Source organism: Silene latifolia, chromosome 5 (genome assembly GCF_048544455.1).
Source record: "Silene latifolia isolate original U9 population chromosome 5, ASM4854445v1, whole genome shotgun sequence".
Lineage (NCBI taxonomy): Eukaryota > Viridiplantae > Streptophyta > Magnoliopsida > Caryophyllales > Caryophyllaceae > Silene > Silene latifolia.
The window spans coordinates 42,325,092-42,352,293 of NC_133530.1; the positions used below are offsets into that span (position 1 = coordinate 42,325,092).

At 35.2% G+C, this 27,202-nt stretch overlaps 3 protein-coding genes across 6 annotated transcripts; 2 read left to right on the plus strand and 1 right to left on the minus strand.

The window, feature by feature from the left end:
• Positions 1–12,456: 12,456 nt before the first annotated feature.
• LOC141657336 (alpha-L-arabinofuranosidase 1-like) lies at positions 12,457–19,241 on the plus strand. 4 transcript variants are annotated; one of them, XM_074464527.1, is made up of 18 exons: positions 12,457–12,794; positions 13,959–14,162; positions 14,254–14,308; positions 14,653–14,864; positions 15,186–15,307; positions 15,407–15,560; positions 15,787–15,856; positions 16,004–16,149; positions 16,266–16,311; positions 16,414–16,466; positions 16,754–16,898; positions 17,019–17,137; positions 17,259–17,330; positions 17,411–17,517; positions 17,673–17,729; positions 17,980–18,175; positions 18,307–18,450; positions 18,858–19,241. In XM_074464527.1, exons 2-18 carry the CDS (start codon positions 13,986–13,988, stop codon positions 19,008–19,010), a joined length of 2,028 nt encoding a protein of 675 aa, XP_074320628.1. In that variant the 5' UTR covers positions 12,457–12,794; positions 13,959–13,985; the 3' UTR covers positions 19,011–19,241. The 4 variants fall into 4 exon arrangements, with proteins under 4 accessions (XP_074320628.1, XP_074320626.1, XP_074320630.1 ...); XM_074464525.1 differs by having other exon boundaries at positions 12,458–12,794; positions 13,946–14,162; XM_074464529.1 differs by lacking the exon at positions 12,457–12,794 and adding an exon at positions 12,877–13,019 and having other exon boundaries at positions 13,946–14,162.
• Positions 19,242–19,740: 499 nt separating this feature from the next.
• LOC141657337 (large ribosomal subunit protein cL37 alpha-like) lies at positions 19,741–21,744 on the minus strand. The gene is made up of 2 exons (XM_074464530.1): positions 21,553–21,744; positions 19,741–20,374 (listed from the first exon to the last, which is right to left on the minus strand). The coding sequence occupies exons 1-2, from the start codon at positions 21,626–21,628 to the stop codon at positions 20,019–20,021; spliced, it is 432 nt and encodes a 143-aa protein (XP_074320631.1). The 5' UTR covers positions 21,629–21,744; the 3' UTR covers positions 19,741–20,018.
• A 1,857-nt stretch (positions 21,745–23,601) lies between these two features.
• LOC141655287 (uncharacterized) lies at positions 23,602–24,471 on the plus strand. The gene has a single exon (XM_074462374.1). The coding sequence runs from the start codon at positions 23,602–23,604 to the stop codon at positions 24,469–24,471; it is 870 nt and encodes a 289-aa protein (XP_074318475.1).
• Positions 24,472–27,202: the final 2,731 nt, after the last annotated feature.

The window sequence follows — 27,202 nt, forward strand, 5'->3', positions numbered from 1 at the left end:
AAGGTCGTAGTAACACAAATCAAAGTTAATCCGAAATCGAGCCATCTTAGGTGAATAGTCTTTAGTCAAAAGAATCGACTCATTTGAATACTATAGCAGCTCTCGCCACGACCAGGCTATATAAATTTGCAGAACTCTATAAGCGGTCATAAGGCCCGACAAGGTGTTCCTAACATCTGCCTATGTGATCGACTAGTCATCTCACATGACCGTATGGCACTTGAACTTGCCATCAATCGCATCACACTCTAGTCACTTCGAGACGTCACCTCATACAAGTGACTATGGGCGAATACAATGCTAATCCGTGTTCACTTTAACGGGGTTCAATTGTCTCCACAACCCGTTTGGATGTAACAAAGTATAATAAAAGAGTTTTAAAATAAAACTCGAACGACAAATGCGATTATCACACATGAATAGTCAATGCTCGATTACTATTTCATGTTCTATAATCTAATTTGATCTTGTACGTAGTTGTTCATTTCAATTCAATTGAAATTACATGACTCATCATGTTTAGCCTTTGAGAAGGCTTTGGTTAGTAGGTTTTATCAATTTCTTGTACCTTACTCAACCTCACTACATACTCGTTTTCCTTTGTAACGTATACATTTGCATTACAAAACTTTCTGAGTACGTGTCGAGATCCAATCAAGACATAGGCCCTCTAGCCTAAGAATAGCTCCCACTGTTTTCACAGTGTGCGGGACTCATCTTTCTTGCACATCTCATGATCGCAAGTGTACTCAATTTCCGTTATAAATATCTCTCATTGTTCTTTATTGCCTAGAACGATTCTAGAAAATCTACTTCTTAATTAACATTGCCACAATGGTATCTTAACCATCCTAGTGTGTTTTGATTATGGTTTTGTCGGAAACCATGCGCAATCTCAATTGTCAATTGTCACTTGTGTAACACCCTTACACAATATTGCATCATAAACACTTTGCTTTACTTCCTTAATGCTTCTGCATGCACTTAAGGGTAATCTTTATGGCTTACTTGGCAAGGATTACTTAAATTCGATTTTGAAAACAATTCATCATACTCAAAGCATATGAAGTGTTATACATCATTTTTCATTTAATTGATCCGGCAGCGGAAGCAAATGGAATCAATCAAATATGTTCAAATTAATTGAACTAGTCATGAATCTTATCAACATAAGACTTCTTATTGACGCTAATATCATGTGGATTTATCTTCATAAATCCGGATATTCAAGATGTATTATAATACTCCAAAAAGTCTTAAATCATTCTCAATGATCAATATGTCATCCACATATCGGACTAATTAAAACTTCCGTAACTCCCACTAAACTCCATGTATAAACACAACTTCTCGACTTATCGAGAAATGTTTTATCACATGATCAAAATGTTGATTCTAACTCATTGATGTTCTACTTAAGACCCTCTCTTAAGTTTCACATTATCTTAGGATTGCAAGAATCTACTAAACTCATGATATGTATTGAATACATTCCTTCTATCGAAGAAGTGAGTTTTAGATTCACTCGCTATGTATTTCATAACCTCATAATGAAACACAATCCCTAAGAAGATCCAAATAGACTTAAGCATTTCAATTAGTGCAAAACCCTTTGCAACCAATCTTGCTTTGAAATATCTCTTTATTAGTGCAAAACCCTTTGTCACTAATCAAGCCTTTTCGTTTCGGATTTTCATGGCTCTAAGCCTTGTATTGAGTTGTGACTTAAACACTCTTATGTAAGTCATATGTTCATTACTTTCTAGAAGTAATCAACTTGAATCAACCAATTTCTTTTGTAAGTTATAAGCTCTTTACTTTCTCAAAAGTAGCATGAATTCATCATTTTTAACAAGTGACGAATTTAACCTCCTAGGTTTTGAAGAAACAATGTCTTAATCAAAACGTCTCATGTAGCCAAGAAAGACCAGTTTCTTGCGACATAACATTCTCTGTGGCATTCTTTGTGGCTCTTGAATAATTTCTCCCACTCTGTCTTCTAAAAATAAACTTGTATTTTAGAAAGACAGCTTCACGAGCCGCAAACCCGTCGTACTCGTGATAATTTGAGAGGGAAAAATGAGCATTTGTTTCTTGAGAAAACTTACAAACATGGTACCCTTACCATTTCATATCACATATGATTCGATTTAGCGGAAAAATAATCTAGACAAAATGATAAAATCCCCAAAAGGATCAAGTAACTCAAAGTAACTTGATCGAAGTCCAAACCTTATCAAATAGCGTTTGAATTCTTATCCAATCATACATTATCCCATAATGCGTGTTAAGAGAGATTAATTTGTGATACTATATCACAATTCATTTGGCTTATATCAAAGTCTTCACTTTGATAATCCCATCACGACTAAATCGTGATTACTTGAACTCTTTGAATTTCTTCAAAGATTTCTCTATTTACCTTATTAAGTGAACATATTAGTGTCAACTTAAATCGTTGGTAAAAGATAATGATCAACCTATTTTGGATCGTTGATTTACAACCTCGATCTCCTTTTCAACCAAAAGGCACGAGACATCTTGCTTTGAATACAAGATACGCATAAACCATTAACAATCTAATGGCTTCAAGAGTACTCGATAACTCTTTGCGTTCATCATTCCAGAATTTAAGGTTTAATCTTGGGTTACCAATTTGAGTCTTACATCATCTACATGATATATCATTCTAGTTTGGTTTAGAATATATTCACCTTGATAATGGGCCAGCCATACATCAAATCGTGGTGTATAGGGTCACAAAAGTGAAACCTCTTTTGTATCTTAACAAGTTTATATTCTTATTTAGAGTTAATGCACTTAATAGTCATAATTAAGTACAACTTTAAATCCAAAAACTAGATTGAGTACACAATTACTCTATCTCTCGACTTCATTGTTGCTAGTCGTCATATTCTAATCATCCTATGTATCAAACATAATGATGAAAACCACCACCGGTTTCTAATATTGACGAAGTAATACTAGCAAAAATTTATGTTTAATCAAATAAACATTTAAAGAAGAAGGTCCCATTAGATGTCCCACAACTAACTTGTTGATTCTTCAATAATTTGGGGTAGTTTCCTTTCTCGTGTCCAACATTTGAGACAATGGAAACTTTATCGGTCGGGATTGATAGGTTTAGTATCGTCATTCTCAACAACTTTACTTTTAACATTACCTTGTATCAATTCCATTATAATCTTTACTTCTTGAACCTCGTCCTCATCTTAACAGGTTAAGAGAATGCTCCCACTCATTTCAATGAGTCTTTGCTTTGAGAAGCAAAATTGAATTCATGAAGAACACTCTTCATTTGTTCGTTTTAGTCTTAAAAACTTTCATTGAGGTGGTTGCGATATTTTGGTCAATTACGAATTCTTGACAAAACTAATTACCAAAATAATTTATCGCTTCAAGGTACTTAATTCAATTAAGTATATGAATAACAATCCATTGTAAGTAGAAGTGTTAGTCAAGAATCAAAAACCTGTTTGATAATGAATAACTTTAATCTATACTCTTTACAAGAGATCCTTAGCAATGGTTCATACGAGGTCTTTAGAAGAAAATTCAAATTTTGTCTTTAGTTACGATGTTTTAATGGAGATTTGAATCAAAAACGAAATGATATCGTATATGAATTGTGGTAAAGAAATAGAACAATATAAAAACGGAATAGTGGAAAACTTAACATTTATCGTTTTATTAATACTTGTAAACAAGTATAGCATTTACATAGTGACCTCTACCCAACTATGATAAATGATTCCAAGATCCAAATTCATATTAACTTGGGCACGGGGTAGCCGATGAAACCCTTATCAATATAACTCGGTGGATTAACTCTTTAATCGATTCTACTTTTAGAACTCTCGGTCGATAAATTTACTCTAATATTTATCTATAGCCCAAAACACATCAACAAGGGCACGGGGTAGCCGATGAAACCCTTATCAATTACTTTTGTTGAGTTCAATCCAAATTTCGAATAAATGTGTCCATTATCCAAACCCACATTAACTTAGGCACGGGGTAGCCGATGAAACCCTCATCAACATGAATTCGGTGGATTAACATTTATCACCCACTTCCCCTACGTAACAAGGTTTGTACCCCGGGGTAGCCGAGTGCACTCCCTCGCGAAATAGGTTTTCATGGTTTCTACTATTTGGTAAGGCTATGTCTCAATTAGTTGTTTTAGCGAGAGGTCATGTCAATTTATTATCTATCACGTTTTAAGTGAACTAAAGCGGTGAACTACGATAATTCGAATTGACACGGTCGATAAACTTGATAAAATAACAATGCATGTTTAGTTATGGCGATTTAGCGATGCATGTGACATAAAATAAAATGCAAGCATAAAGATAAATAAATCCTAGTATGGCCTTCCTAAAATAGAAAAACTATTAATCTATTACATATTCGGAAACCAACTCCATTGGTCCCTTGAACTTCGGTTGTGACACGCATCTCGAGGTAACACCGTCTTTATGTATCGCCATTCTTGAAGTAATCCGTCTTTTGGAACTCCTAATGAATAAAATTACATAATAAATTACATAATTTCCTATTATACATTTGTAACTAAAATAAAAAAATCTATTAAATTACAAAACGGTGATACGAGATCACAATAAAAATTACAACCGAATCGATATTCCCATACATTTCGGGAAATACCAATTAAAATCTAAGGCCATACTAAGTAAAATTACATAATTCAAAATTACATAAATTAAAATTATGACAATCATAAAGAAAAATGCAGCATTATAATATGTATGAACATGCTCAATTTTTATGCTAAATCGCCTTTTAATTAGCCAATATCGTATATTACTCTTGTTTTTACTGATTTGTGATTTCAACATTTTATAATCACAAAAATACATAAACTCATATTTATGCATAAGTTAATTACCCTAACCTCTTAGGACTCAAAATATAGTCTTCACTAATAATTTGACCATAATTAACCTTTATTTACAAAATTGTTCATAAATGGACCAAAATTACAAAAATAAGCCATTAAACTTCAAATAAATCCAAAATTTCAAATAAATTCAAAATTTGAAATTTAAATTCATGAACATTCTGGAAAAATCCATGACACTCATAATGTTCAAAATCTTAGGTTAAAAATTTCGAAAAATTTCCGGAAAAACAATGTTGCGGTTTATCGATATTTAATAAAATAATCATAAAAACATGGAAAAATTATTTTCATTAACTTTTCAATTTTAGATCTGAAAAATACAATAAAATGCAACATTAGACGTTTTTCCTAAGTCATAGATTATGTTTTATTAATTTTCCACTAATAATGTCACTATTTATGCTATTTTTCTTCAAAAATTCATAAATCATGCTAAAAGACTTCTTTATAGCCAATTATTTTACACACATCTTGTAAAATTGCATGTGACAACATATAAATTTTCTATGACCAGATTCAAAATTTAACTCATATTAACCTATTTTTCTCTTAAATCCATATTTAATAATGAAAAATTCATTTTTCGAGCATAACAAGTGCAAAAAATTATGAAAAATTACAGGTTATCTCAAAATAATATATGTGATAACATATCCAAAGATCAACTTAAAATTCGAAGTATAGCTAATTTTTAGACCAAAAATGACATTTTTTACTCATAAAATCACATTTAAATGCCATTATTGTAAATTATGAACAATAAAAATCCGAAAAATTAACCAAAATATCCTAAAACACTTTAGGACCAGAAATATTAACATGCATGTAATAATTTCGTGATATATCATAATAACACAAATTTTACAAGTTTTATTTTGTTATTCATATAACTCGGAAAAACTTTTAACCAATTTGCATGCAAACAACCGTGGCTCTGATACCGATTGAAGGAAATGTAGATTCATATACATGTTAACATACTCTTATATGTCTAAATAATTTGTCATAAAATTAAATACGGATTTTATGCATGCAAACAATATGATATAAGAGAAGAGAAATCATGTCCTTACATTGATTATTTCGGATTAATGGGCACAAGAGAGATCACCTTTCTCTCTTGTTCTTGAGCTTTTCCTTATGGAAGAACAAAGATCTAAGTATAAGATCTCTCCCCAAGCTTTATACCCAAGGCTTAACACTTAATCTAATTAATATTATAAGTACTAGTATAATATTAATCTTAGTAGAAAATTGAACCAAAACTTTATAAATCTCATAAAAGTTTCGGTTTTAGTAGAGAGGAAGAGGAGGATTTTTCTTCTCTCTAGAACTATTATTTTTGGATGAGTAAAAAGTGAATGAACAATACAATTACATTATTGTATATGAGGTAAAAATTAAGAGAAAAACCAAATGTTTTTCTCTTCTTAAAAACCGGACAAGGGTAGTGGGAGGAGAGCCAATGCATGGAAAAATTGTTCTTTACAATAAACCATAGGGTTGCATGGCTAGTTACTAGGGTAATCATCATGCCCTCCACTAATTATAATCAACATATAATTAGCTTAAAACTCCTCTAATTTTCGGCCCACTTGAGTTAATATGGATTCCATATTATTTTTGTCAATTGTCAATATGTCACATGTCACATGTCACATAAATTTGTTATGTATTTTTAACATATTAAAAATCAACGTATCATCAAAAATACGTCACATACAAAAATCGACTTAGTAATTTCATAATTACTTGTGCCAAAAATTTTACCATTTATAAATCACAACTGATTGTATTTATAACAATTCATTCAATTTAATTGTTACATTAAACAATTATTTCATCCGAGTAATGATACAATTTAATTACTCAGACCGTATCTTATTTAATCACATTTCAATATGATACGTAAATTTTACTTCCAAAATCGTCCGTCAATTTTCAAGTAATTTAATCAACTCGTAACGTTATACGATTAATTAAATAATCAATTAAGTGTATTGCCCTATAGGTATGACCTAGGGGGTCAACTGATCACCACCGTCACACGACAGTAATGTCAAACTCTAGTCAGCCAATCATTACCGATATATGTTGACCAGTTGACAGTAACAAAATTACTTCCCAATTGTATTCTTTAAAATGAGATTTAATAATGATATTTAAATCACATGATCGCACTATTGTTGAGGACACATTTCCCAACAACGACGGCTAAAAAACTTTTACGATTAGTAGAAAACTTTGCATAATCAATGAAATGAGAAATGGGATATCGTGTACCTGAAGACGATGATGATGCTGTGATGAGGTGAGTCGAGGGGCCAATCAGAGGGCGAACAAAGCCTTTGAGACGTGAACTCGGAATCTTAGGTCGATGTCCTTTCCCCATAGGTAGAGGGGCAGGAGGAGTTGCTGAAATTGTTTAGAATTGTTTGTGACGATGGGTGGTTCTTCGATTATGGATTGGTGAGATGAAGGGTCGTTGGGAGGGATGGGCTACGAGGATGACTGCCCCTGATTAGGTGGTGGGGACGATATGGAGGTAGTATCCACGGGTTGGGGAGTGGTTATGACAATGTGTTCAATTGGTGTGACGGTCTCATCGAGAAAGGAAGAGATCGTTTGGGGCGTGTCGTGGATATTTAGTAATTTGTATGGAAATTCATATTCGATAAAAACCACGTCACGAGATAGGAAATAGGTACCGGTATCCAAATCATAGACTCGCCAACCCTTTTTACCAAACGGGTAACCCAAGAAGACGTATTTCCGACCCCGAGGAGCAAATTTATCTCGAGAGCGATTAATGTTTTTGTCATAGCAAAGGCACCCAAAAGTGCGTATGTGAGACATGGGTGGTGTTTTATTAAAAAGAAGTTCGTGTGGAGTTTTGCCATTGTGAATAGAAGACGGAGTGCGATTGATAAGGTAAACGGCACCAAGAACACATTCCCCCCAAAAAAAATATAGGGAGGCTAGCTTGAAAAGAAGGGCACGAGCGACATTTAAGATGTGACGATGTTTATGTTCAACGCGACCATTTTGTTGAGGTGTGTCAACAATTGATGTTTGAAAAATTATCCCATTTTCGCGAAAAAAATTCTCAAGACATGTGAACTCGATTCTATTGTCGCTTCGAAGAATTTTTATTTTCTTTTGAAATTGTCGTTCGACCGTAGTAAAAAAAATTCAATAAAGTTTGACGAGTATCATTTTTACGGCATAATAAATAGACCCATGTAGAACGTGAAAAATCATCGACGATGGTTAAAAAATATTTGGACCCGCAAGATGCATTTTCGGAGTATGGACCCCATAAATCACAATGTAAAAGATCAAAAATACCGTCAGCCAAGTTTGAGGTTACGGGAAAAGGGGCGCGAGTTTGTTTTGCGCGATTACAGATATCGCAATGCTTACCATGAAAATTAGAAATAATGTTTGTTTTATTCAAAACCGGAAGAAAACGGGAAATATTTGAGGAAGGATGCCTCAACCTACGATGACAAAGCTCGACTGTATCAATGTTGCCGGTGGTATAAGCATGTACCTCGTTGGTACGAACACCCCTCAGATAATATAGCCCCTCTCTTTGTTCACCCGCACCAATCACCGTCTTCGAGGAACGGTCTTGGATTAAACAAAGTTGTTGAGAGAATTGTATAGTTAGAGACGTGTCAAGTGATAAACTTGAAACAGAAATCAAAGTACATTGTAAATTTGCAGCAAATAAAACATTTTGTAAAATAAGACGAGAAGATAGGTGAATATCACCGCTTTGAGTAGCAATAGTCAAGTCGTCGTTGGGTAAACCAACGGATAAAGGTGTGATATTATGAATGTTAGTAAACTGGGAAAGACAACCCGACATATGATGTGACATAACCGTATCAGTAATCCAAGATAAAGAAGAGAAATTACCGTTGAGATGATCATTAGACTCGGTTTTACGAGCCTTTCACATCTGGTTTATTTCCTCAAGTTCTTGGGGATGGATTTAGAGTATTAAAATCAAGCCTGTCAAAATCAGTGAGAGGAGAGCGAGAGGTGGAAGGAGCGTTACTAGTAGGAGCCGTAGAAATGGAGACCATATGAGCACAAGGGGCGGTACTCGTGGCTGGTGTTTTGTGGCGGTTTTATTGAGTTTGGCCGCGAGGATCGGGGACGAAAGTTGCCTGACTTAAATCAGTGGCGTTTGGGTCGATGTAAATACGATTCTGTGGTCTATCACCCCACCGGCCGAGGAATTTTCTCGTTACATTATAACATGTTCGAAGATAATCGCCGTGTTTTTGACAAGCAATGCAAAAAGGAGGATTAGGATTGTTATTTTTATTGGGGTTTGAGTCACGGTTTCCACCAGCCCCTGATAATTTCGAGCCATGGTTAACTCGGATAGCGAAGGCCATAGGTTCAGGCCGAGGTTCAGTCTTAGCAGTCGAGAAGGATCTAACCCCTTCTTCTTGTAAAAGACGATTGTAAACAAGATTAAGGTTAGGAAGCGGATCCGTCCCTAATATTTGGGAGCGAGCATTATCAAAACGATCATCTAAACCAATCAAGAAATCACGTACCCGTTTTTTTCTCACGCCGAGTTTCAAAAATACTTACCCAGTCGCATTGACACGGGTTGCAGGAGCATAACATGACGGAATTGCATCATGTTCCATCAAATTGTCCCACAGACTGGTGATGCGGCCGAAATAGGCCATGAGAGACTCCGTGGGATATTGACGGCAAGCCATGATTTCCGTTTGTAAGCGATAAATGTGAGCGTCATTACCTTGACATAAACGCTCCTTCATGTTGTTCCAGACTTGTTTTGGTTCAGGTCGATATGCGATAGATCGTCGAAAATCGTGTTCGATGGAATTGAAGATCCAAGCGGTGACAAGAGCATTCGTGGAGCGTCATGACTTGAACTCTGCCGCAGATTCCGGGGTTTTAGTGATTGACCCATCAATGTAACCCAATTTATCTTTAGCAAGGAGGGCAAGACGGAAGGCGCGAGACCATTCATCATAATTATTACCATTGAAAGCAACTTGTGTGATGTTGCTTCCCGGGTTTTCGACTTGAAGAACAGATACAGTGGATGAAGATTGTGAGGAAACAATTTCGGAATTTGTCATGATGATAGAGAGGACGAAAGAAGAAGATGACAGCAGAGGAATTAAACGATAAAAGACCTAGCTTATACCATATTAGAATTAGAGAATTGGAAAGATTATATGTATTACGTAAAATGAATTGTGTTTGTACAAGGCTATTACTTGAGTTTATATACTCGGCTATACAATGTGAATACGGAAATAAAAGATCATACAACAGCTAGAAAATCGTCTTAAGGAAGGGAAAGAATAGTTGCCATATTTACAATATATGGAGCCCTTGGAGCCTATGTTTGAGGCTCGTATTAATTATCAATTTATTGCATCTAGTGAGTATTTGTGAGATGCATGTCTTGTAATAACAATTTAGTGGTGTTCACCGGTCTAAAACTGGACCGGACCAGATGAACCCTCCTTACACTCAGACCGGATAACCACTAACCTCAGGATCGGAGACTGGACCAAAATCTTTCAGGTCTGGTTTTTTCCGGGTTTGGAATGGACCGGTTCAACTTGAAAGGGTAAGTTGAGTTTTTTTTTTTTTAAAATGTGGACTAGATCGGATTGCAGCCAGCCACCATATTTTTTTGGACCCGAGGACCGGACCGATATGTATCCGGTTTGGACCAAACCGATTGGCCCGAACCACTTTTTAAACACCTTTAGATAACATTAGGTGGTGTTTGGTAAGCGGCATATTGACCAATTTTTAGCAGCATATTCAAGGTTTTTAGCATATTGAAACAGCATATTTAGGGTTAATATGCGGCTTACCCTTGGTTAGCATATTCTAAACTAGGAAAATTTACCACATTTTACAAAGAAAACTAACAATCTACTAATGGTTTGTTTGGGAACCAAGATTGTATTTTCAAATTTAGATTTGGACCAATTTGTATGTTTGGCAAATCTATTGGATTTGGATTTCCAAATCCCTCCCAAATCCAAATAAGGCTAAAATAAGTTCAGTTCAGTTCAGATCCTATAAGTTCAGTTCAGTTCAGATCCAATAAGTTCAGTTCAGATCCTATAAGTTCAGTTCAGTTCAGATCCTATAAGTTCAGTTCAGAAAAATTCATATCCTATAAATTTAGTTCAGAAAAGCTATATACGGAGTATTATTTTTAACGACCGATACAAAAACATTTGACATTAATTATTCGATACATACATTATTATTTTAAAAAAAAAAATCACTCCTCTCATTAATAATTTCAGCGTCACAATAGACTTGGGCATGTTTGATAAAAAAGCGGAATAAGGCCATGTATTAGGTACGAAACAACATAATCAAAAACATTTGGCGAGGCAATGGATCCGTTGTTGAGAGTGATAATGAAGATGAAAGTGATGAGAATTATGATAATATGGAAATAAATGGTTAGAAAAAAAAAAGATATAATATGTGATTTATTTGTTATCGTAATGTAATCGTAGTATAATGTATAAACAAACCAATGCATACAAAGCAGAAAAATGTTATTATTTTACCTTGTGTTTTAGACTATAATTTTTTTTTTATCAATGTTCTCTCTTGACAAGTAGTAGTAGTAGTAATAATAATAAGGGGCATAGGTTAGAAAAACCGTAATAATAATAATAATAAATGTATTTTCTTGTAAATCAAAGTAAAAGTAGTTGATATTGCAATTTCCAATAAAAATATCATTTATTTCTTTCCTTTTGGGGTTTCTTATCCTATGCCTAGTGGGCATAGGTTAGAAAAACCGTAGTAATAATAATAATAATAATAATAATAATAATAATAATAATAATAATAATAATTATGCCGGGCCGGGTTGTCGCTGATGCTGCTCAGCGAAAGTGTGCTAAGTATGGGGATTTGTGCGCGGTAGCGGGTTATGGTTTCCTTCCTTTCTCCTTCTCTTCACTTGGGGAGCTGGGTTCGGATCTTCGTTGCCTTGCTCAGCGGATCCGAAATTCTCGGTATCTCGAGGATCTTTGGGGCTCGGGTAGCCGCTTACATTTTTACTCGTATTAGCTTTACTATTGCTAAGGGTGTGGAGCCCGTTGTCTCTCGCTCCCACCAATTTCATGTAAACCTTTTATTTTTATTATAATGAAAGCTGCGCGCATTTATAATAATAAAAAAAAAAAAAATAAAAAAAAAAATAATAATAATAATAATAATAATAGTTAAGTTAAATAAAATAAAATAAAATTAAGCTCAGTTCGGCTTCTATAAGTTCAGTTCAGAAAAGTTCAGATCCTATAAGTTCGATTCGATTCGATCCTATAAGTTGATTCGATCCTATAAGTTCGATTCGATTCGATCCTATAAGTTCGATTCGATCTTATAAGTTGATTCGATTCAATTCGGATCCAATAAGTTGATTCGATTCAAATCGATTCGTTTGATCCAAAAAAAAAATGTCAAAAGTAATAACAATTACTCCGTAACAAATGGTGTTTATTAACTGAATTTTGAGTCCAACAACATCAAAATTTCACTATGAGTCACAGAAATAAAAACTATCCATTGATTCTGTCGTGAAAGCAAAGGCAGAGTAATCTGATCAATATTACGGCGAATTGAAGTGGGTCCAACAAAAATATCATTTTCCACTCATTTGATGTCATTTCCACTCTTTATATCACTATATAAATCATCATTCTCTTCTGCTTCCTTGAATTTTATCCCAACTAATATCTAATCTAATCTAATCTAATCATAGATTTAGCATTTAAACTTTGAAGATAACCCATTTCCCCAGGTAAACAATATGTAAATAGTTAGCAGCATACTATTACTCCTACTATATATAAATACTGTTTTATAGGAGTACTAATAGAATAATACTTTCAGTAAACTCTGATAAAAACATTGTTCATCTTATCTAGTATCTATTTTAAATTTGTACAATTCACTAATCATTTCTGGGATTATTTCTACTTTCTTTTTCCTGCTTTCATGATGGCGGGTTAATGTTGTAATATGTGTATGTATTGTTTGCATGAATTTTTCTTTTTGACTATATACATTAATTAATACATGCTACAATTAATGTTGATGTCTTGAGACACCAGTGCCCGGAATCATTATTTGTAGTTACGGGTCGACCTATTAATCCAATCAGGTAAACTAGAAAAAAATCGGAAATTTTAACAAAAGATTTTAATTTATTTTAATTTTTTCCATTGTTCGGGGGAGACCGTCCCTACTAGTCCCCTTAGTTTGTGCTACTGTGAGAAACCCCACTTGGATTGTTTTCTGTTTCTCTCCTATTTTAAGCAATTTTACAGAACAATATTATTAGTGGGCAATTTTGGTACATGGGTTTTGTACAATTTTCCAAATTTGTATGCCTTAGTAATAGATATCAGTGATCAGTCACATTTTCATTTTGTATGTATGGTTTGTAATTAACAGCTGAATTATGTACGGTTTTGTAATTATTGAAGATGATCCGTTTACAGCTGATTGTTGTTCCTCTTGAAATTCATTCTTGTTCTATCTGCCTAGGATTTGGAACTTAGTATAACAAGGAAAGGGGAGGGAATCATTTGTGGTTGTAGTTAATGGGTGACAAGTAGACAATAGCAGTGCAATTGGATGATCAAATTACCTATAGAAATGCTTCTCAATATAGAAATGTAAACAAATGAATGAGACACACCTAAAATTAAATAGGTAAATATTTGACCGGGACGGAGGGAGTATTGTTTACATGTGAGACAAGCCATATCCTATGTTTCTCTCATTCGATTATAGGATTAATCGTTGGGTTTCTTTCATAAGTAAAAAAAGTCTCATTTAAGTTGTTGCGGTATTGGTAGCACTTTGCAGCTTCTGCAAAATTGTCTTTAGTTTGGAGCTGCTTTGTCGATAGTTTGTTCAGTATTTTCTTTTGAATTATTTTTGCAGCTACTGAATACAGGCAGAAGATTAATGTTCTGAGGCAAAAATGGTTTCATTGAAGCCTGCATATTGTTTCCTACTATGCCTATTGTTAGGAGCATGGACTGTGTGTCATTCTTATGATATTGAAAAAATTAAGCAGAACCAAACTGCAGTACTCTTCGTCAACACGTCAGCAGCAATCAGGACTATTCCTGATACATTGTTTGGAATATTTTTCGAGGTTTTTGTCTTTTAAACGGTATTTGGTTCATTTGAGCTTTTTAAGGAATTTTGAAGGATTGAGATTCTTGATGAATATAATTTAAATGTAGGAGATCAATCACGCGGGATCTGGTGGACTTTGGGCTGAACTGGTTAGCAACACAGGTGCATTTCTACTCCTTAGTCTTAATCAGTTTAAAAATGAGCGCATATATATTCCGGACATATGAATCATAGAATGCTGAAAAATGGAGAATCTTGAGTTTTTCTTTTTTGTTTCTCATCTGAAGTCATTCTTTCGATGATATTTTGCTTATGTTGTATGTGCTTTGATGCTGTGTGTAATGTTTTGAAAACTTGGTAGCTTTACTTAAACTGTATTTGACTTAAGTAGGATAATTTTGTTTCTAACTGAGTACGCTCACATTTTCGACTTACCATATATTAAAGCAATGGTTTCCTTCGGAATTATTGCTGGTGTATCTAACTTAGCAAAATTGTGGTTATAGGATTTGAAGCTGGTGGTCAGCATACTCCATCAAACATCAAACCTTGGTCAAAAATTGGAGATGATACAACTGTAGTTGTTTCAACTGACCTTTCCTCGTGTTTTGAACGTAACAAAGTGGCACTTCGGATGGATGTTTTATGTGATAAAGATGGTGCCAACGTTTGTCCCAGTGGCGGTGTAGGAATTTATAACCCTGGATATTGGGGGATGGTAAGAATTAACACTTTCGTACTTTTTCAGAAAAGACTGAAGTATAAGACTATGAAAGAGTTTTAAGTCTTGTAGTAAACAGAAAAATCTACTGTAACGCGTATTTGTACTAAGATATTGGAAAAATGCATGTTATTTATCTGACGCATATAGGGTATTTGGGCAGATAACATCTAGTTTCGCAATAATGCTTATGCAAACCACATTATCTAAATCTCGCCCCTAATGGTCTGAGTTAGTCTGTCAAATTATACTGGATGGTCTGGATCTGTGTTTTAAGTAGCATCTCTGAAATTTTGTTGACTTTGTATGAAATTGCAGAACATTGAGGGAGGGAAGAAGTATAAAGTAGTATTCTATGTTCGGTCACTAGACTCAATTGATGTTACCGTGTCATTAACAAGCTCTAATGGACTGGAAGTGCTCGCTAGCAGCAATCTGGTGTAAGATTCCTGTATTTTCTTTGAGTATTGAGCATAGATTATATGTAAGGAGTTATTTATGCTAGCATTATGATGCTTAATACTCTGTTTTTGTTGCAGTGCTGATGCAAGTACTGTCACGAATTGGACAAAGATGGAGGTCGTGTTAGAAGCTAAAAGTTCAAATACAAATTCAAGGCTTCAACTGACAACAAGCAAGAAAGGAGTATTGTGGTTTGACCAAGTTTCAGCAATGCCAACAGATACCTATAAGGTATGTTGGTTGGTCGCACATATTCTCTCATTGATATTTAGTAGACGCTGAAAAACATATGTTTACAAATGGATTAATTATTTCTTCATGACTTGCAATTAAGTTCACAATAAAACATTCTAAAAGGAGGTGCAATCTAAACGTGGCATATGAACTTATGAAGTAATACATTCACTTCTCACAGTTCTCAGTTTCCATTGTCTTAAAAATTCATGATTTAATATAGGGGCATGGATTCCGCAAGGACCTCTTTGAAAAGCTTGTTGGTTTGGAACCTCGATTCATCAGATTCCCAGGTGACATTTTATACTGGCGTCGGTTGTAGAGTGCTATATTTTGAGAAGCAAAAAAAGTTTTATTCAACTTTTTAGCTATATCCGTGCAATCTTATATCTTTACCCTATTTGTTTCACCAAGTATCTTTGTATTGTCCAATGCATCAGGTGGTTGTTTTGTTGAAGGCGAATGGCTGAGAAATGCTTTTCGCTGGAAAGAAACAGTTGGACCATGGGAGAATAGACCTGGACATTTTGGTGATGTTTGGAATTACTGGACTGACGATGGAATTGGTTATTTTGAATTCCTCCAAGTGAGGACAATTTTTTGTAGTTTTCTTTTGTTTAACTTTTTCTTATTGTTCACAAGTTCATAGAGCATATATTCACATTTTATTGAGGGGGGTTACTAATGCACGTGGTTCTGCAGTTGGCTGAAGACCTGGGTGCGGCTCCAATATGGGTAATTAATAACGGTAAGAATAGTATGGAGTACTATTTTAACATTGGTTTTCTTCTCTTATGCTTATTTTTCTTATCTGATGGATGTGTTCATGCTGATTTCTTGGCTACTATAGGAATCAGTCATCAAGATGAAGTCGAAACAGCCAATATTTTACCTTTTGTCCAAGTATGTCATCAATGTTCCCTTCATTGCTTGTTTATAAGACAGTATATTGTATATTGCATTCTGAATTACAGTCACCTTTCTGCGTGTAAATTTTCACAAATCACTTGCATCAGAAAAATTTCTACGTAACCTAATGTACATAGTTGTCTCACTGAAGAGACACCTATTCTCGGCTGTTCTTCAAACTTCCTTTCAATTCCATCTCCTCTCAGGACATTATTGAATGTTGGGACAGTTTATTCTTTGCACTAGTCTCACCATTTAAATTTCTTGTACCATGAATTCAGGAAATGCTCGACAGCATTGAGTTTGCTAGAGGTGATCCTTCTTCTCAATGGGGGTCTCTTCGAGCTGCAATGGGGCACCCGGAACCCTTTGATCTAAAATATATTGCTATTGGTAATGAAGATTGTGGGAAACAATATTATCGAGGTATGGTTTGCATGTTTATACAAATAAGATTTCTAACATGACCTCTTCATGTAAGATCTGCACTGTAACACTTAATGGAGTGAAATAACACATTTACTAATTCTTCCGATACTTTGCCAGCAAATTACCTCAAGTTTTACGATGCTTTGAAGAAAGCCTATCCAGACATCCAAGCTATCTCAAATTGTGATGCTTCATCGACTCCTTTGGATCATCCAGCTGATCTCTATGACTTTCATGTAAACATCTAAACACTCTTCTTGTTTATTGAATGTCAGCCTGTGTCTTGGTATCTTGCTAAAAAGTACAGTACCTGATAAAGGCCTTATCTTTTCTATGATGTTTTTTTTTTTCTGCCAGATATATACTTCTGCCAATGATATGTTCGCTAAGACTCATAAGTTTGACAATGCCCGACGTAGTGGCCCAAAGGTATGCTATTGATTCGCACTCAAATGTTTAACCTGTCCAGACTGCAATTCTTCTTACCGTTTATGTGCTGTTACAAACAGGCTTTTGTGAGTGAATACGCTGTAACTGAAAAAAAAGATGTTGGAACAGGAAGTCTTCTAGCTGCGATCGCTGAAGCTGCTTTCCTTATTGGCATAGAAAAGAATAGGTTTACAGTGAATTAGTTTATCCCATGCACAAAATCCTTATTTTGCATTTCTAACTATCAGCAGTTCAGACATGCTTAAATGCTTAAGGTGTTCATATTTCCTCAAGTTCTACTTCTGTCATTCTGACAAATTGTTATTTATTTTCATATTGCAGTGATGTTGTTGAGATGGCAAGCTACGCTCCTCTCTTTGTAAATATTAATGACAGACGGTATTCCTCTCTCCTTTTCCTTTCTGAAGTACTCTCTGCATCCCATTTATATTGTCACTATTTGACTTAGGTGGTCAAACAATTTCACCGGCCTCTTTGTAGTACTTTTTTTTTTCCCAACATGCTTCATATCTTGATCAGTTGAAGATGACTCGTAAACTAAGAAGGCATAGAAAAACTTATAAATGGAAACTCACTTATTTGGTCTCTTTACTGATATTTGGCGTAATCCTTTGAAACTTGCGCAAAGATGGAATCCCGATGCTATTGTTTACAATGCTTCCCATGTGTATGGTACTCCAAGCTATTGGATGCAACAGTTTTTCACAAAATCTAGTGGAGCAACTCTTCTTAACACCACGATTCAAGCAACTGTCTCTTCATTAGTTGCCTCTGCAATAAGTTGGAAAAATGCAACCGACAACAAGAGTTACGTCACCATTAAGGTATATCAACATAATTTTCATGTGAAGTTTATTGTTGATAAATTTCTCCGTATGATTGAATTCCAGAAATAGCCGTGCCTATAAAATTTTGGAACATTTCAACTTTCTTACGGGGGTTTTGATTGGTGCAGATTGTGAATTTCGGAAGTAGCTATGTGGATCTGAAGCTCTCCCTTGGGTTGAATAAAGACGCTGTACAATTCGACGGATTAAAGAGGACCGTTCTAACCTCTTCAAATGTGATGGATGAAAATTCCCTTGACAATCCCATGAAGGTAATCATCAATGAAACAATCTCTATTTACCATTCTCTTAATTGACATGTTTGATCATTCTCTCATAACTTCTCAGTTTAGAAGGTTTGGTGTTCCCACACCCCCATTTCGAATGAAATAAATAGTGTCCGGTCTGTTTCCATTAAAAAAGATGAAGAGAAATGAATCTCAGAATTCCTGTTTACAGTAAACTGTCTGCAGGGTAAGTTTGTTCACAAAATTCATCTGTATTTTTTTGCTCTAAAATTGCTAATTGAATGCTAAATACTGTCATGTCATGAAAGAGCTGGCAATCGGGTACTAGGTCAATTCTGGGTCAGATTAAGGCGGATCAGGTTGTAACAGACATGCAAACAAGCAAGTAATCAAATAAATTGTATTGATATTTGATAACTTTGCTGGTGCAGGTAAGTCCATCTTCAAGTAGATTTGATTTGAGCGGAAAAGATTCGAATATCAAACTGGGGCCATATTCTTTTACTTCTTTTGATTTGGTACAACAAGAAGCAAGTCATCTCGTAATGACGGAGACAGATTCTTACCTCAAGTCTTCAATCTAAGTTCTAATGATCACATGCAACAATTACAAATTTGGTCTGGGGTTTATGGATTTTTCAGTTGAAGCCGAAAATAAAAACAATTAATGATTAATTGCCATGTATATAATTCTTTCCACTATACGTCCAATTGGACTGTCCGATTAGCTATGAAGCCATGTATATAAACTCTTCATCTAAGTATAAGAAATGTCTATTTGAATTGAATATGATGGGTTTCTTGATTTTCTGTTATTTCCCTCGTCTTCCTTGTGATTGTCAGACAAATTTGAAATTATAATACAAGTACAATGTAGTTGTTATTGTTGTCATTAAATAAGGTGTATAGTAGAGTAGTAGGGAATGCGAGCCATTCTGCGGCTGTGTGCCATACAAATCTCTTAATTGAGTTTTGTTTCACCAAATAAGAGTTTTTGTGGAGCTCTGAATGCAAATAATAATATACCAAGTATGCAATTGCATACTACAAAAATCCAACATTGAACCATTCTCCGGGGTGCAGGCTTGGAAATGGGTAATCTAGCGTAGTTGCGTGGGTGTAGAGTTGTAGAGGGTGGAAATGAGGTGAAAGGCGCCTGGTAAGGCAGGGTTTACGGTGGAACATAGAGATGAACAATGCTCATGCTCTACAAATAAGCATTATTCACCTGTCTTGCGGCGGCGGCTTGTTGTGAATCAACGCATACGACCCGACTAACCTCCATAAACTCTATGACTGACTACACAATCTGTCTCAAACTAGCCCATCACAGCTCAAAATTTAAAGTGAAAGAGAAGGTCAATAGGCACAGCCATCAAGCATTACCAATACATTTCATGTTTCAATAGACAAAATATGCATGCATCTCTATCAACATAATCCAGGTTTTGCATCTACAGGACACATTCTTCTAGCACAAATATAATTAACTCCAAATCAACAAGTCAAACAGCCGCTTAAGAAGAGGAGAACAAAAGACCTTGTCGAACAACAAATAATACCACCCACAGTTTTGAATCTTCAACTACATTTCATACATTCTTAAGCTTCTTCATTTTTGAAGGTGGCCATCTACCTTTCTTCCTCATCATTCTTTTTCGAATAAGACGCTTCCTACGAAGCCTGATCTTCTTATCGATCTTCATCTTCATCTTCTGTTCAAGCTTCAACTGCAACTTTGACTCCAACGGCAGATTCTGGATCCCGATTTTCTCTTCCTCGTCCGTTGAGTCCCCATCTCCACTTGCTGTGGCTGGTTCATCAGGATCAGCTGATGCCTTAGCAATGACAGCACCTCGAGTCTTATGAGCTACTAGTGGTGCATGGATATGAAAGTTTTGTTCAAATGTTGAGGGAAACCCAAGAGCAAGGCTCTGCAACCTGATTGCTGAGAACCCAATTCAAAAAAAGTGAGATTGCTCTTGAAGCAACAATGTTATACTCCCTCAACATAATGATCCAAGAGCCCGAATATGTCTGACCAGCCCAAAGCTGATACAAATGTCCATGACTATACAGCATTTCAAAAAATAGCAAAATGATCTGTCTAACAGGAAAACACTAATGCGGATAAACCAAATGTTAGTTTGACCCGTCACTTTTGGGGCCATACCCGTATCTAACAGAGCAGTGGCGAAGCCAGGATTCAAGCTTAGGGGGGGGTGGATGGGTAATAATGTCAGGCACAACCGAAAGAAATTCGAAAAATTTAATTAAAAACTTTGAAAATTCAACCGCGGGGGGGGCGCTCCTACTAGTCCCCCTAGCTCCACCACTGTAACAGAGTAACAGGACAGTTAAGGATACGAATCATCGAATCCATATCAGACCAACCAATCTCACACTTCTCCTAACATAGACAAAGCGAAACTTGCATGACAAAGCAGAGGACGAGACGAGTACATGAAAAGGCATATATTGTGATTTTAACCCTTGTGTGACAAATATCTCTCCATTCTACTCTCAACATTTCACACTTGTTTAATCAAAATTTTGTTATGAAGATGTGTCTGAAACCCACATCCTCATTTAAGGACATAGTTTCCATTTCTCAAAATTTGAATCTAGCAGCTCCAAGTCTCTGAGACTAAGATATGTACCTATGTCCGGCACGCATATCCGAATCCAAATAAGGTAGCATAGGATAAATCAATGCCCACAGGCACAGCATACCACGAAATCTTAAACACACAATGACACAGGTGAAACAAAGCAATCACAAGCACATTTCTCACAATTTTGAAGCTGTGAACATAAAATTACTCCTAATTATACCATTACAAAGAGTCCCAAACCCTAGAAAAGTTAAATTAAGAAACAAAGACAGATAAAACAGAAAGTGAAATTGCTTAGAAGTTGAAATTGAACTAAAGCAACAATAACCCAGAAGTGCACACCAACTGCTCGACAAAATGCCGCAACGAAACTTAAACTATGCAATGCTAAATACATGAAATGGGTATTTGAGCAATGCAGTAACTTAGTAGAAAACATGTGAAATTGAGTAACAATAATGATATAGCAGAAAGAAGAAGGCATGAAAAAAGGTGAAAGAGAGAAACTTACGGAAGGAGGAAGGGAGGGAGGTTGAAGTTGAAGGAAGGGTTGGGGAGAGAGTAAGGAATGAAGAAAGGAGCGCCATTTTCCTCTGATTCTAAACCTCTACACAGACAATCCTAGAGGTGTGTTCTTCTGGATAAGCTTTTTTCGAAAAAAGGATGTTCTTATGAACTCCCCCACATAGTCACATACTAACCCAAATGGTCAGATACATGTTTAAGAGATTAAGAGCCACAAATGGGTTACTCGGATCGGTTTGGGTTAACTCTAGGTCTTTTTTAAGTCGGGTCTACCGAGTTGTTTAGGTGTGTCTATCTAGGCTTGAATATTAAAGGATTTTATCTATATTTTGTCTTTTCGGATGTTTTCCTGTTATTTCAGGTCGGGTTACTTTGAATTGGATCATTTTCGGATTTTGAGTAAACTTCTGAACATAATATTCAGGTCAGGTTGGGTCAGGTTAGGCTGGCAAGATTTCATATTTACATTAGGGTTTTTTGTCAGAAACTACCTTATATTTAGGGGTATTTGTAAAAAGACTACCTTATATTATTTTTTTTGTTTTCAACTACCTTTGTTTTCTTTATTTTTGGTCAATAACTACCTATGCTAATAGTATAGACAAATTTGGTTAGTTTTTGGGCTTTAAACTATCTCATACGACTCTTTAATGTTTAAATCATGCCTAGACCAGATTTTGGGAAGTCATGATGTACTTACGCTTAATTTTAGTAGATGCTCGTAGTTATTATTGAAATGTGAAAAACATAAATATTGGTCATCTGAAGTTAAATCGTGGTTTTTATGCGGTTGACCATTGTTGTTTGATGTTAACAGGGTCATGTGAGATAGGTTAATGTCGCTAAATCGATTAAATCTCGTCATCTCGTGAGCTTAGGTAGTTTTTGACCAAGATAAGAGAAAACAAAGGTAGTTTAAAACAAGAAAAATAATATAAGGTAGTTTTTTTACAAATACCCCTAAATATAAGGTAGTTTTTGACAAAAAACCCACATTATAAAATAAGGTAGGTTGGTACTGTTATAAAATATGTATAGTGGATGACCATAATACCCTTACATCCCCAACCATTGTATCTATTCCCAACCATTGTAACTTTCCATCTCCTTATCCTTTAGGAACCATTGTTACCTTTCACCAAGAGGTATCTTTGTAATCTATATATATGTATCACATGTACATGGATGAATATATATACAACAACAATACGCACTTTCTCTTATATTGTTTTCTCTCTTTAATCTTCTCTTATCAAAGTAGAATTATAATACGTTATCAACACGATTCTCTATTCAAGATCAATAACACATTTGGGAGAATCATCAAATTTAGGTTTGTTGCGAACTTATAGTTTTTCGCCTTTGATTTCGATTTTCGATCCTTGCTTAACAAATCTACCAAATTAATTTGTAAGTTTTCTATCTATACTAAATTCATATTATTGTGATTATGACACAAGTTTTTACACATTCACTTGTATATATGAATTCTTTTGTTCACATAATCTTTGCATGTACATAATCATACATATAACCGTAGTTAAACTCTTCAATAATAAATAATTGATATTAAAGATAATGATAACTTGCATTATGAGACTCCATTTGCATATTACACAATTTGTTTGATAAACTTGTTGATTTTCATGTTACACATCTATATACTATATTCATTCATACATAATTAATTTAATATATTTGGTCTCTATACTTTGTATACTGATTACATAACATTGGTGTCTACTATGCACTTTGTGTATAGATTACTCAAGAAAACTTTTATTTTATTTTATTTTTGTTTTGTTTTGTTATTTTTTTTTATTTCATGATAATTTTCATGACCTAATTTAAATTATTATATTGTTAATAGTGAAAATCATGTCACCTTGCAAAACTTGAATTTGCGGCCCTTGAAATTTCGGGAAAGAATTATTTACCTTGGGTGTTAGATGCTGAAATACACCTAGATGCAAAAGGGCTTGGTGAGACGATAAAAGATGGAAATAAAACAACATGTCAAGATAAGGCTAATGCTATGATATTTCTTCGCCGTCACCTCCACGAGGGTCTTAAAAACGAATATTTAACTATTAAAGACCCACAAATCCTTTGGAGCAATCTAAAGGAAAGGTATGATCACCAGAAAACCGTCATATTGCCAAACGCTCGCTATGATTGGATGCATTTGAGATTGCAAGATTTCAAATCTGTCAGTGAATATAATTCAGCCATGTTCAAAATTACTTCTCAATTGAAGTTATGTGGCGAGAAAGTCACAGATATGGATATGTTAGAAAAAACATATTCTACTTTTCACGCTAATAATATTGTCCTGCAGACACAATATCGTGAAAAGGGCTTTAAGAAATATTCTGAATTAATATCTTGTTTGTTGGTGGCTGAGCAAAATAATGAGCTTTTGATGAAAAATCATGAATCACGCCCCATCGGTTCTACCCCATTGCCGAAAAACATTATGTCCTATAATGAAAAGGGGAATTATAGAGACCATGCCAGCAGCAGTGGTCAAGGCCGTGGCCGTGGACAATGGCGAGGCCGTGGGCGTGGACGTGGACGTAGATTTGGTGGTCGTAATGGAGGTCGTGGAGGTTATTTCAAAAAGACACATTCCCACCTGCAGTGGAACCGAAAAGATCATACGGGTGAGAAAGATAAAAGCGAAACTGTGACCAATATATGTTATCGTTGTGGTGCAAAAGGGCATTGGTCACGCGTTTGTCGCACACCCAAACACCTTGTTGATCTTTATCTTCAATCAGTAAAGCAGAAAAGAAAGAATACCGAAACAAATATGGTGATTGAAGATGGCGAAGGTGACTTTGATTCAGGCGATACAACTCACCTAGAAGTGGATGATTTCTTCCCGACCCCCGAAGGGAATTAGATAATAATTATGAACTTTTAAGACTATCAAATTATCTATATCAATTCGTGTTAGGACGTTTTACGCTTGTTTTATCATTTATATGGTGTGTTTAGAATTTAAAGGATCCTATGTATAGTTTATATGTATTATTCAATATGGTATTTTTATTTAAATCTATATTTATCATTCTTATTATATTTATGTTTGTTTTAGTGACGCATATTTTATTTCCTTGAAGAAAATGAATACCCCACGAATTCGAATGGGAATAAATGATGAAGAATTATGTATTGCTGACAGTGCAACTACCCATACAATACTTAAGAATATGAAATATTTTTCTCATTTGACGATGAAAAAGACTAGTGTGAGTACTATATCGGGTAGTACAAACATTATTGAAGGCTCCGGAAGAGCAGGTATATTATTACCTTGGGGAACTAAAATTGAAGTTGTTGATGCATTATACTCTCCTAAGTCTCAAAGAAACTTGTTAAGCTTTAAAGATATTCGCCGAAATGGATATCATATTGAGACAATAAGTGAAGGGAATAATGAATTCCTTCAAATCACGAGTATAACCCAAGGCACGAAACACGTAATAGAAAAGTTGCCTACATTCTCTACTGGTTTGTACTACACGAAAATTAATACGATTGAAGTCAATGCTATTTTAAACCAGAAGTTTAGCGATAACTCTATAATTTGGCACGACCGGTTAGGCCATCCCGGTTCAACAATGATGCGAAGGATAGTGCAAAATTCATATGGACATTCTTTGAAGAACCGGAAGTTTCTTCCTAATAATTTTCCCTGTGCTGCTTGTTCACAAGGGAAACTTATAATTCGTCCTTCACCAGTTAAGATAAATTTTGAATCAATTAGTTTTCTGGAACGTATACAAGGGGATATTTGTGGACCAATACATCCATCAAGTGGACCATTTAGATATTTTATGGTTTTAATCGATGCATCGACTAGATGGTCCCATGTATGCTTGTTATCAACTCGAAACCTGGCGTTTGCGAGATTACTTGCTCAATTAATAAAATTACGAGCACACTTTCCAGATACACCTATCAAGAATATTCGTCTTGATAATGCTGGTGAATTTACTTCTCAAACTTTTAATGATTATTGCATGTCGATTGGGATAAATGTTGAACATCCTGTAGCCCATGTTCATACACAAAACGGTCTAGCTGAATCTTTAATCAAACGACTTCAACTAATTGCTAGACCATTACTTATGAGGTCTAAACTCCCAATTTCTGCTTGGGGACATGCTATACTACATGCAGAATCACTTATTCGCATCAGACCAACAAGTTATCATAAATTCTCCCCGTCTCAATTGGTTCATGGTCAGGAACCAAATATTTCCCATCTTAGAGTTTTTGGTTGTGCGGTTTATGTACCAATAGCTCCACCACAACGCACAAAGATGGGTCCCCAAAGAAGGTTGGGAATATATGTTGGATTTGAATCTCCTTCAATAATTAAATATCTTGAGCCAACCACAGGGGATTTATTTAAGGCTCGTTTTGCAGATTGTCATTTTAACGAGTCAGTTTTCCCAAGTTTAGGGGGAGAAGACAAACAGTTGGAAAAGGAAATTAAATGGAATGAATTATCACTATCTCATCTTGATCCTCGTACTAAACAATGTGAACTTGAAGTTCAAAAGATAATTCATTTACAAAGCTTAGCTAATCAACTGCGGATGCTTTTATCGACCCAAAAAGAGTGACTAAGTCACATATTCCAATAAATGCTCCATTTCAAATTAAAATCCCAGAAGGACAAACAAGAATTGGTAATGAATCTAGTGCACGCCAGAAGCGTGGAAGACCAATTGGTTCCAAGGATAAAAATCCTCGAAAAAGAAAAGGAGCAAAGAATGAAGGTGGCCCGTTCGAGGATGTAAATTTACACAAATCTCCCGAAGAGACTATGGACATGATTGAAAATTTAGTTCCTAAGAAACTCAGTACACGAAAATGAAGAGATCTCAATAAATTATATCATGTCTGGTATTATTTGGAACCGAAATCAAATCGACGTCGACAATATTTTTGCATGCAATGTAGCGTTAGATGTTATGAAAAATGAAGAGGATCATGAACCCAAGTCTATTGATCAATGTAGACAAAGAGATGATTGGCCAAAATGGAAAGAAGCAATTGAATCAGAATTGAAATCTCTTGAAAAGAGAGAAGTTTTTGGACCAGAGTCCGTACACCGAAGGTGTAAAGCCGATGGGACACAAATGGGTCTTTGTGCGAAAGAGAAATGAAAATGGTGAAATTGTGAGATATAAAGCTCGATTAGTCGCACAAGGATTTTTACAAAGACCCGGTATTGATTATGAAGAGACATATTCTCCTGTGGTGGATGCAACTACTTTTAGATTTTTAATCAGTCTGGCAGTGAAAGAAGGTCTTGACTTACGCCTAATGGACGTAGTCACAGCTTATCTGTATGGTCCACTGGATAATGATATATATATGAAACTCCCAGGAGGTTTTCAGTTGCCAGAAGCAACCTCATCAGGTTCTAGGGAACATTTCTCCATCAAGTTGAATAGATCTCTTTATGGATTAAAACAATCTGGGCGTATGTGGTATAACCGCCTCAGTGAGTACTTGACAAAGGAAGGATACAAGAATGATCCTATTACCCCCTGCATTTTTATAAAGAAATTTGGACCAGGATTTGTTATAATAGCGGTGTATGTTGATGATTTGAA

Coding starts and splice junctions, on each gene's coding strand:
- LOC141657337 (XM_074464530.1), bottom strand. CDS start 21,628: ATGGCGCTCCTTTCTTCATTCCTTACTCTCTCCCCAACCCTTCCTTCA. Junction 20,375..21,552: donor CTCCCTCCCTTCCTCCTTCC/GTAAGTTTCTCT, acceptor TTGGGTTCTCAG/CAATCAGGTTGCAGAGCCTT.
- LOC141657336 (XM_074464527.1), top strand. CDS start 13,986: ATGGTTTCATTGAAGCCTGCATATTGTTTCCTACTATGCCTATTGTTA. Junction 14,865..15,185: donor ACCCTGGATATTGGGGGATG/GTAAGAATTAAC, acceptor ATGAAATTGCAG/AACATTGAGGGAGGGAAGAA. Junction 17,518..17,672: donor ATTGGCATAGAAAAGAATAG/GTTTACAGTGAA, acceptor TTCATATTGCAG/TGATGTTGTTGAGATGGCAA.
- LOC141655287 (XM_074462374.1), top strand. CDS start 23,602: ATGATATTTCTTCGCCGTCACCTCCACGAGGGTCTTAAAAACGAATAT.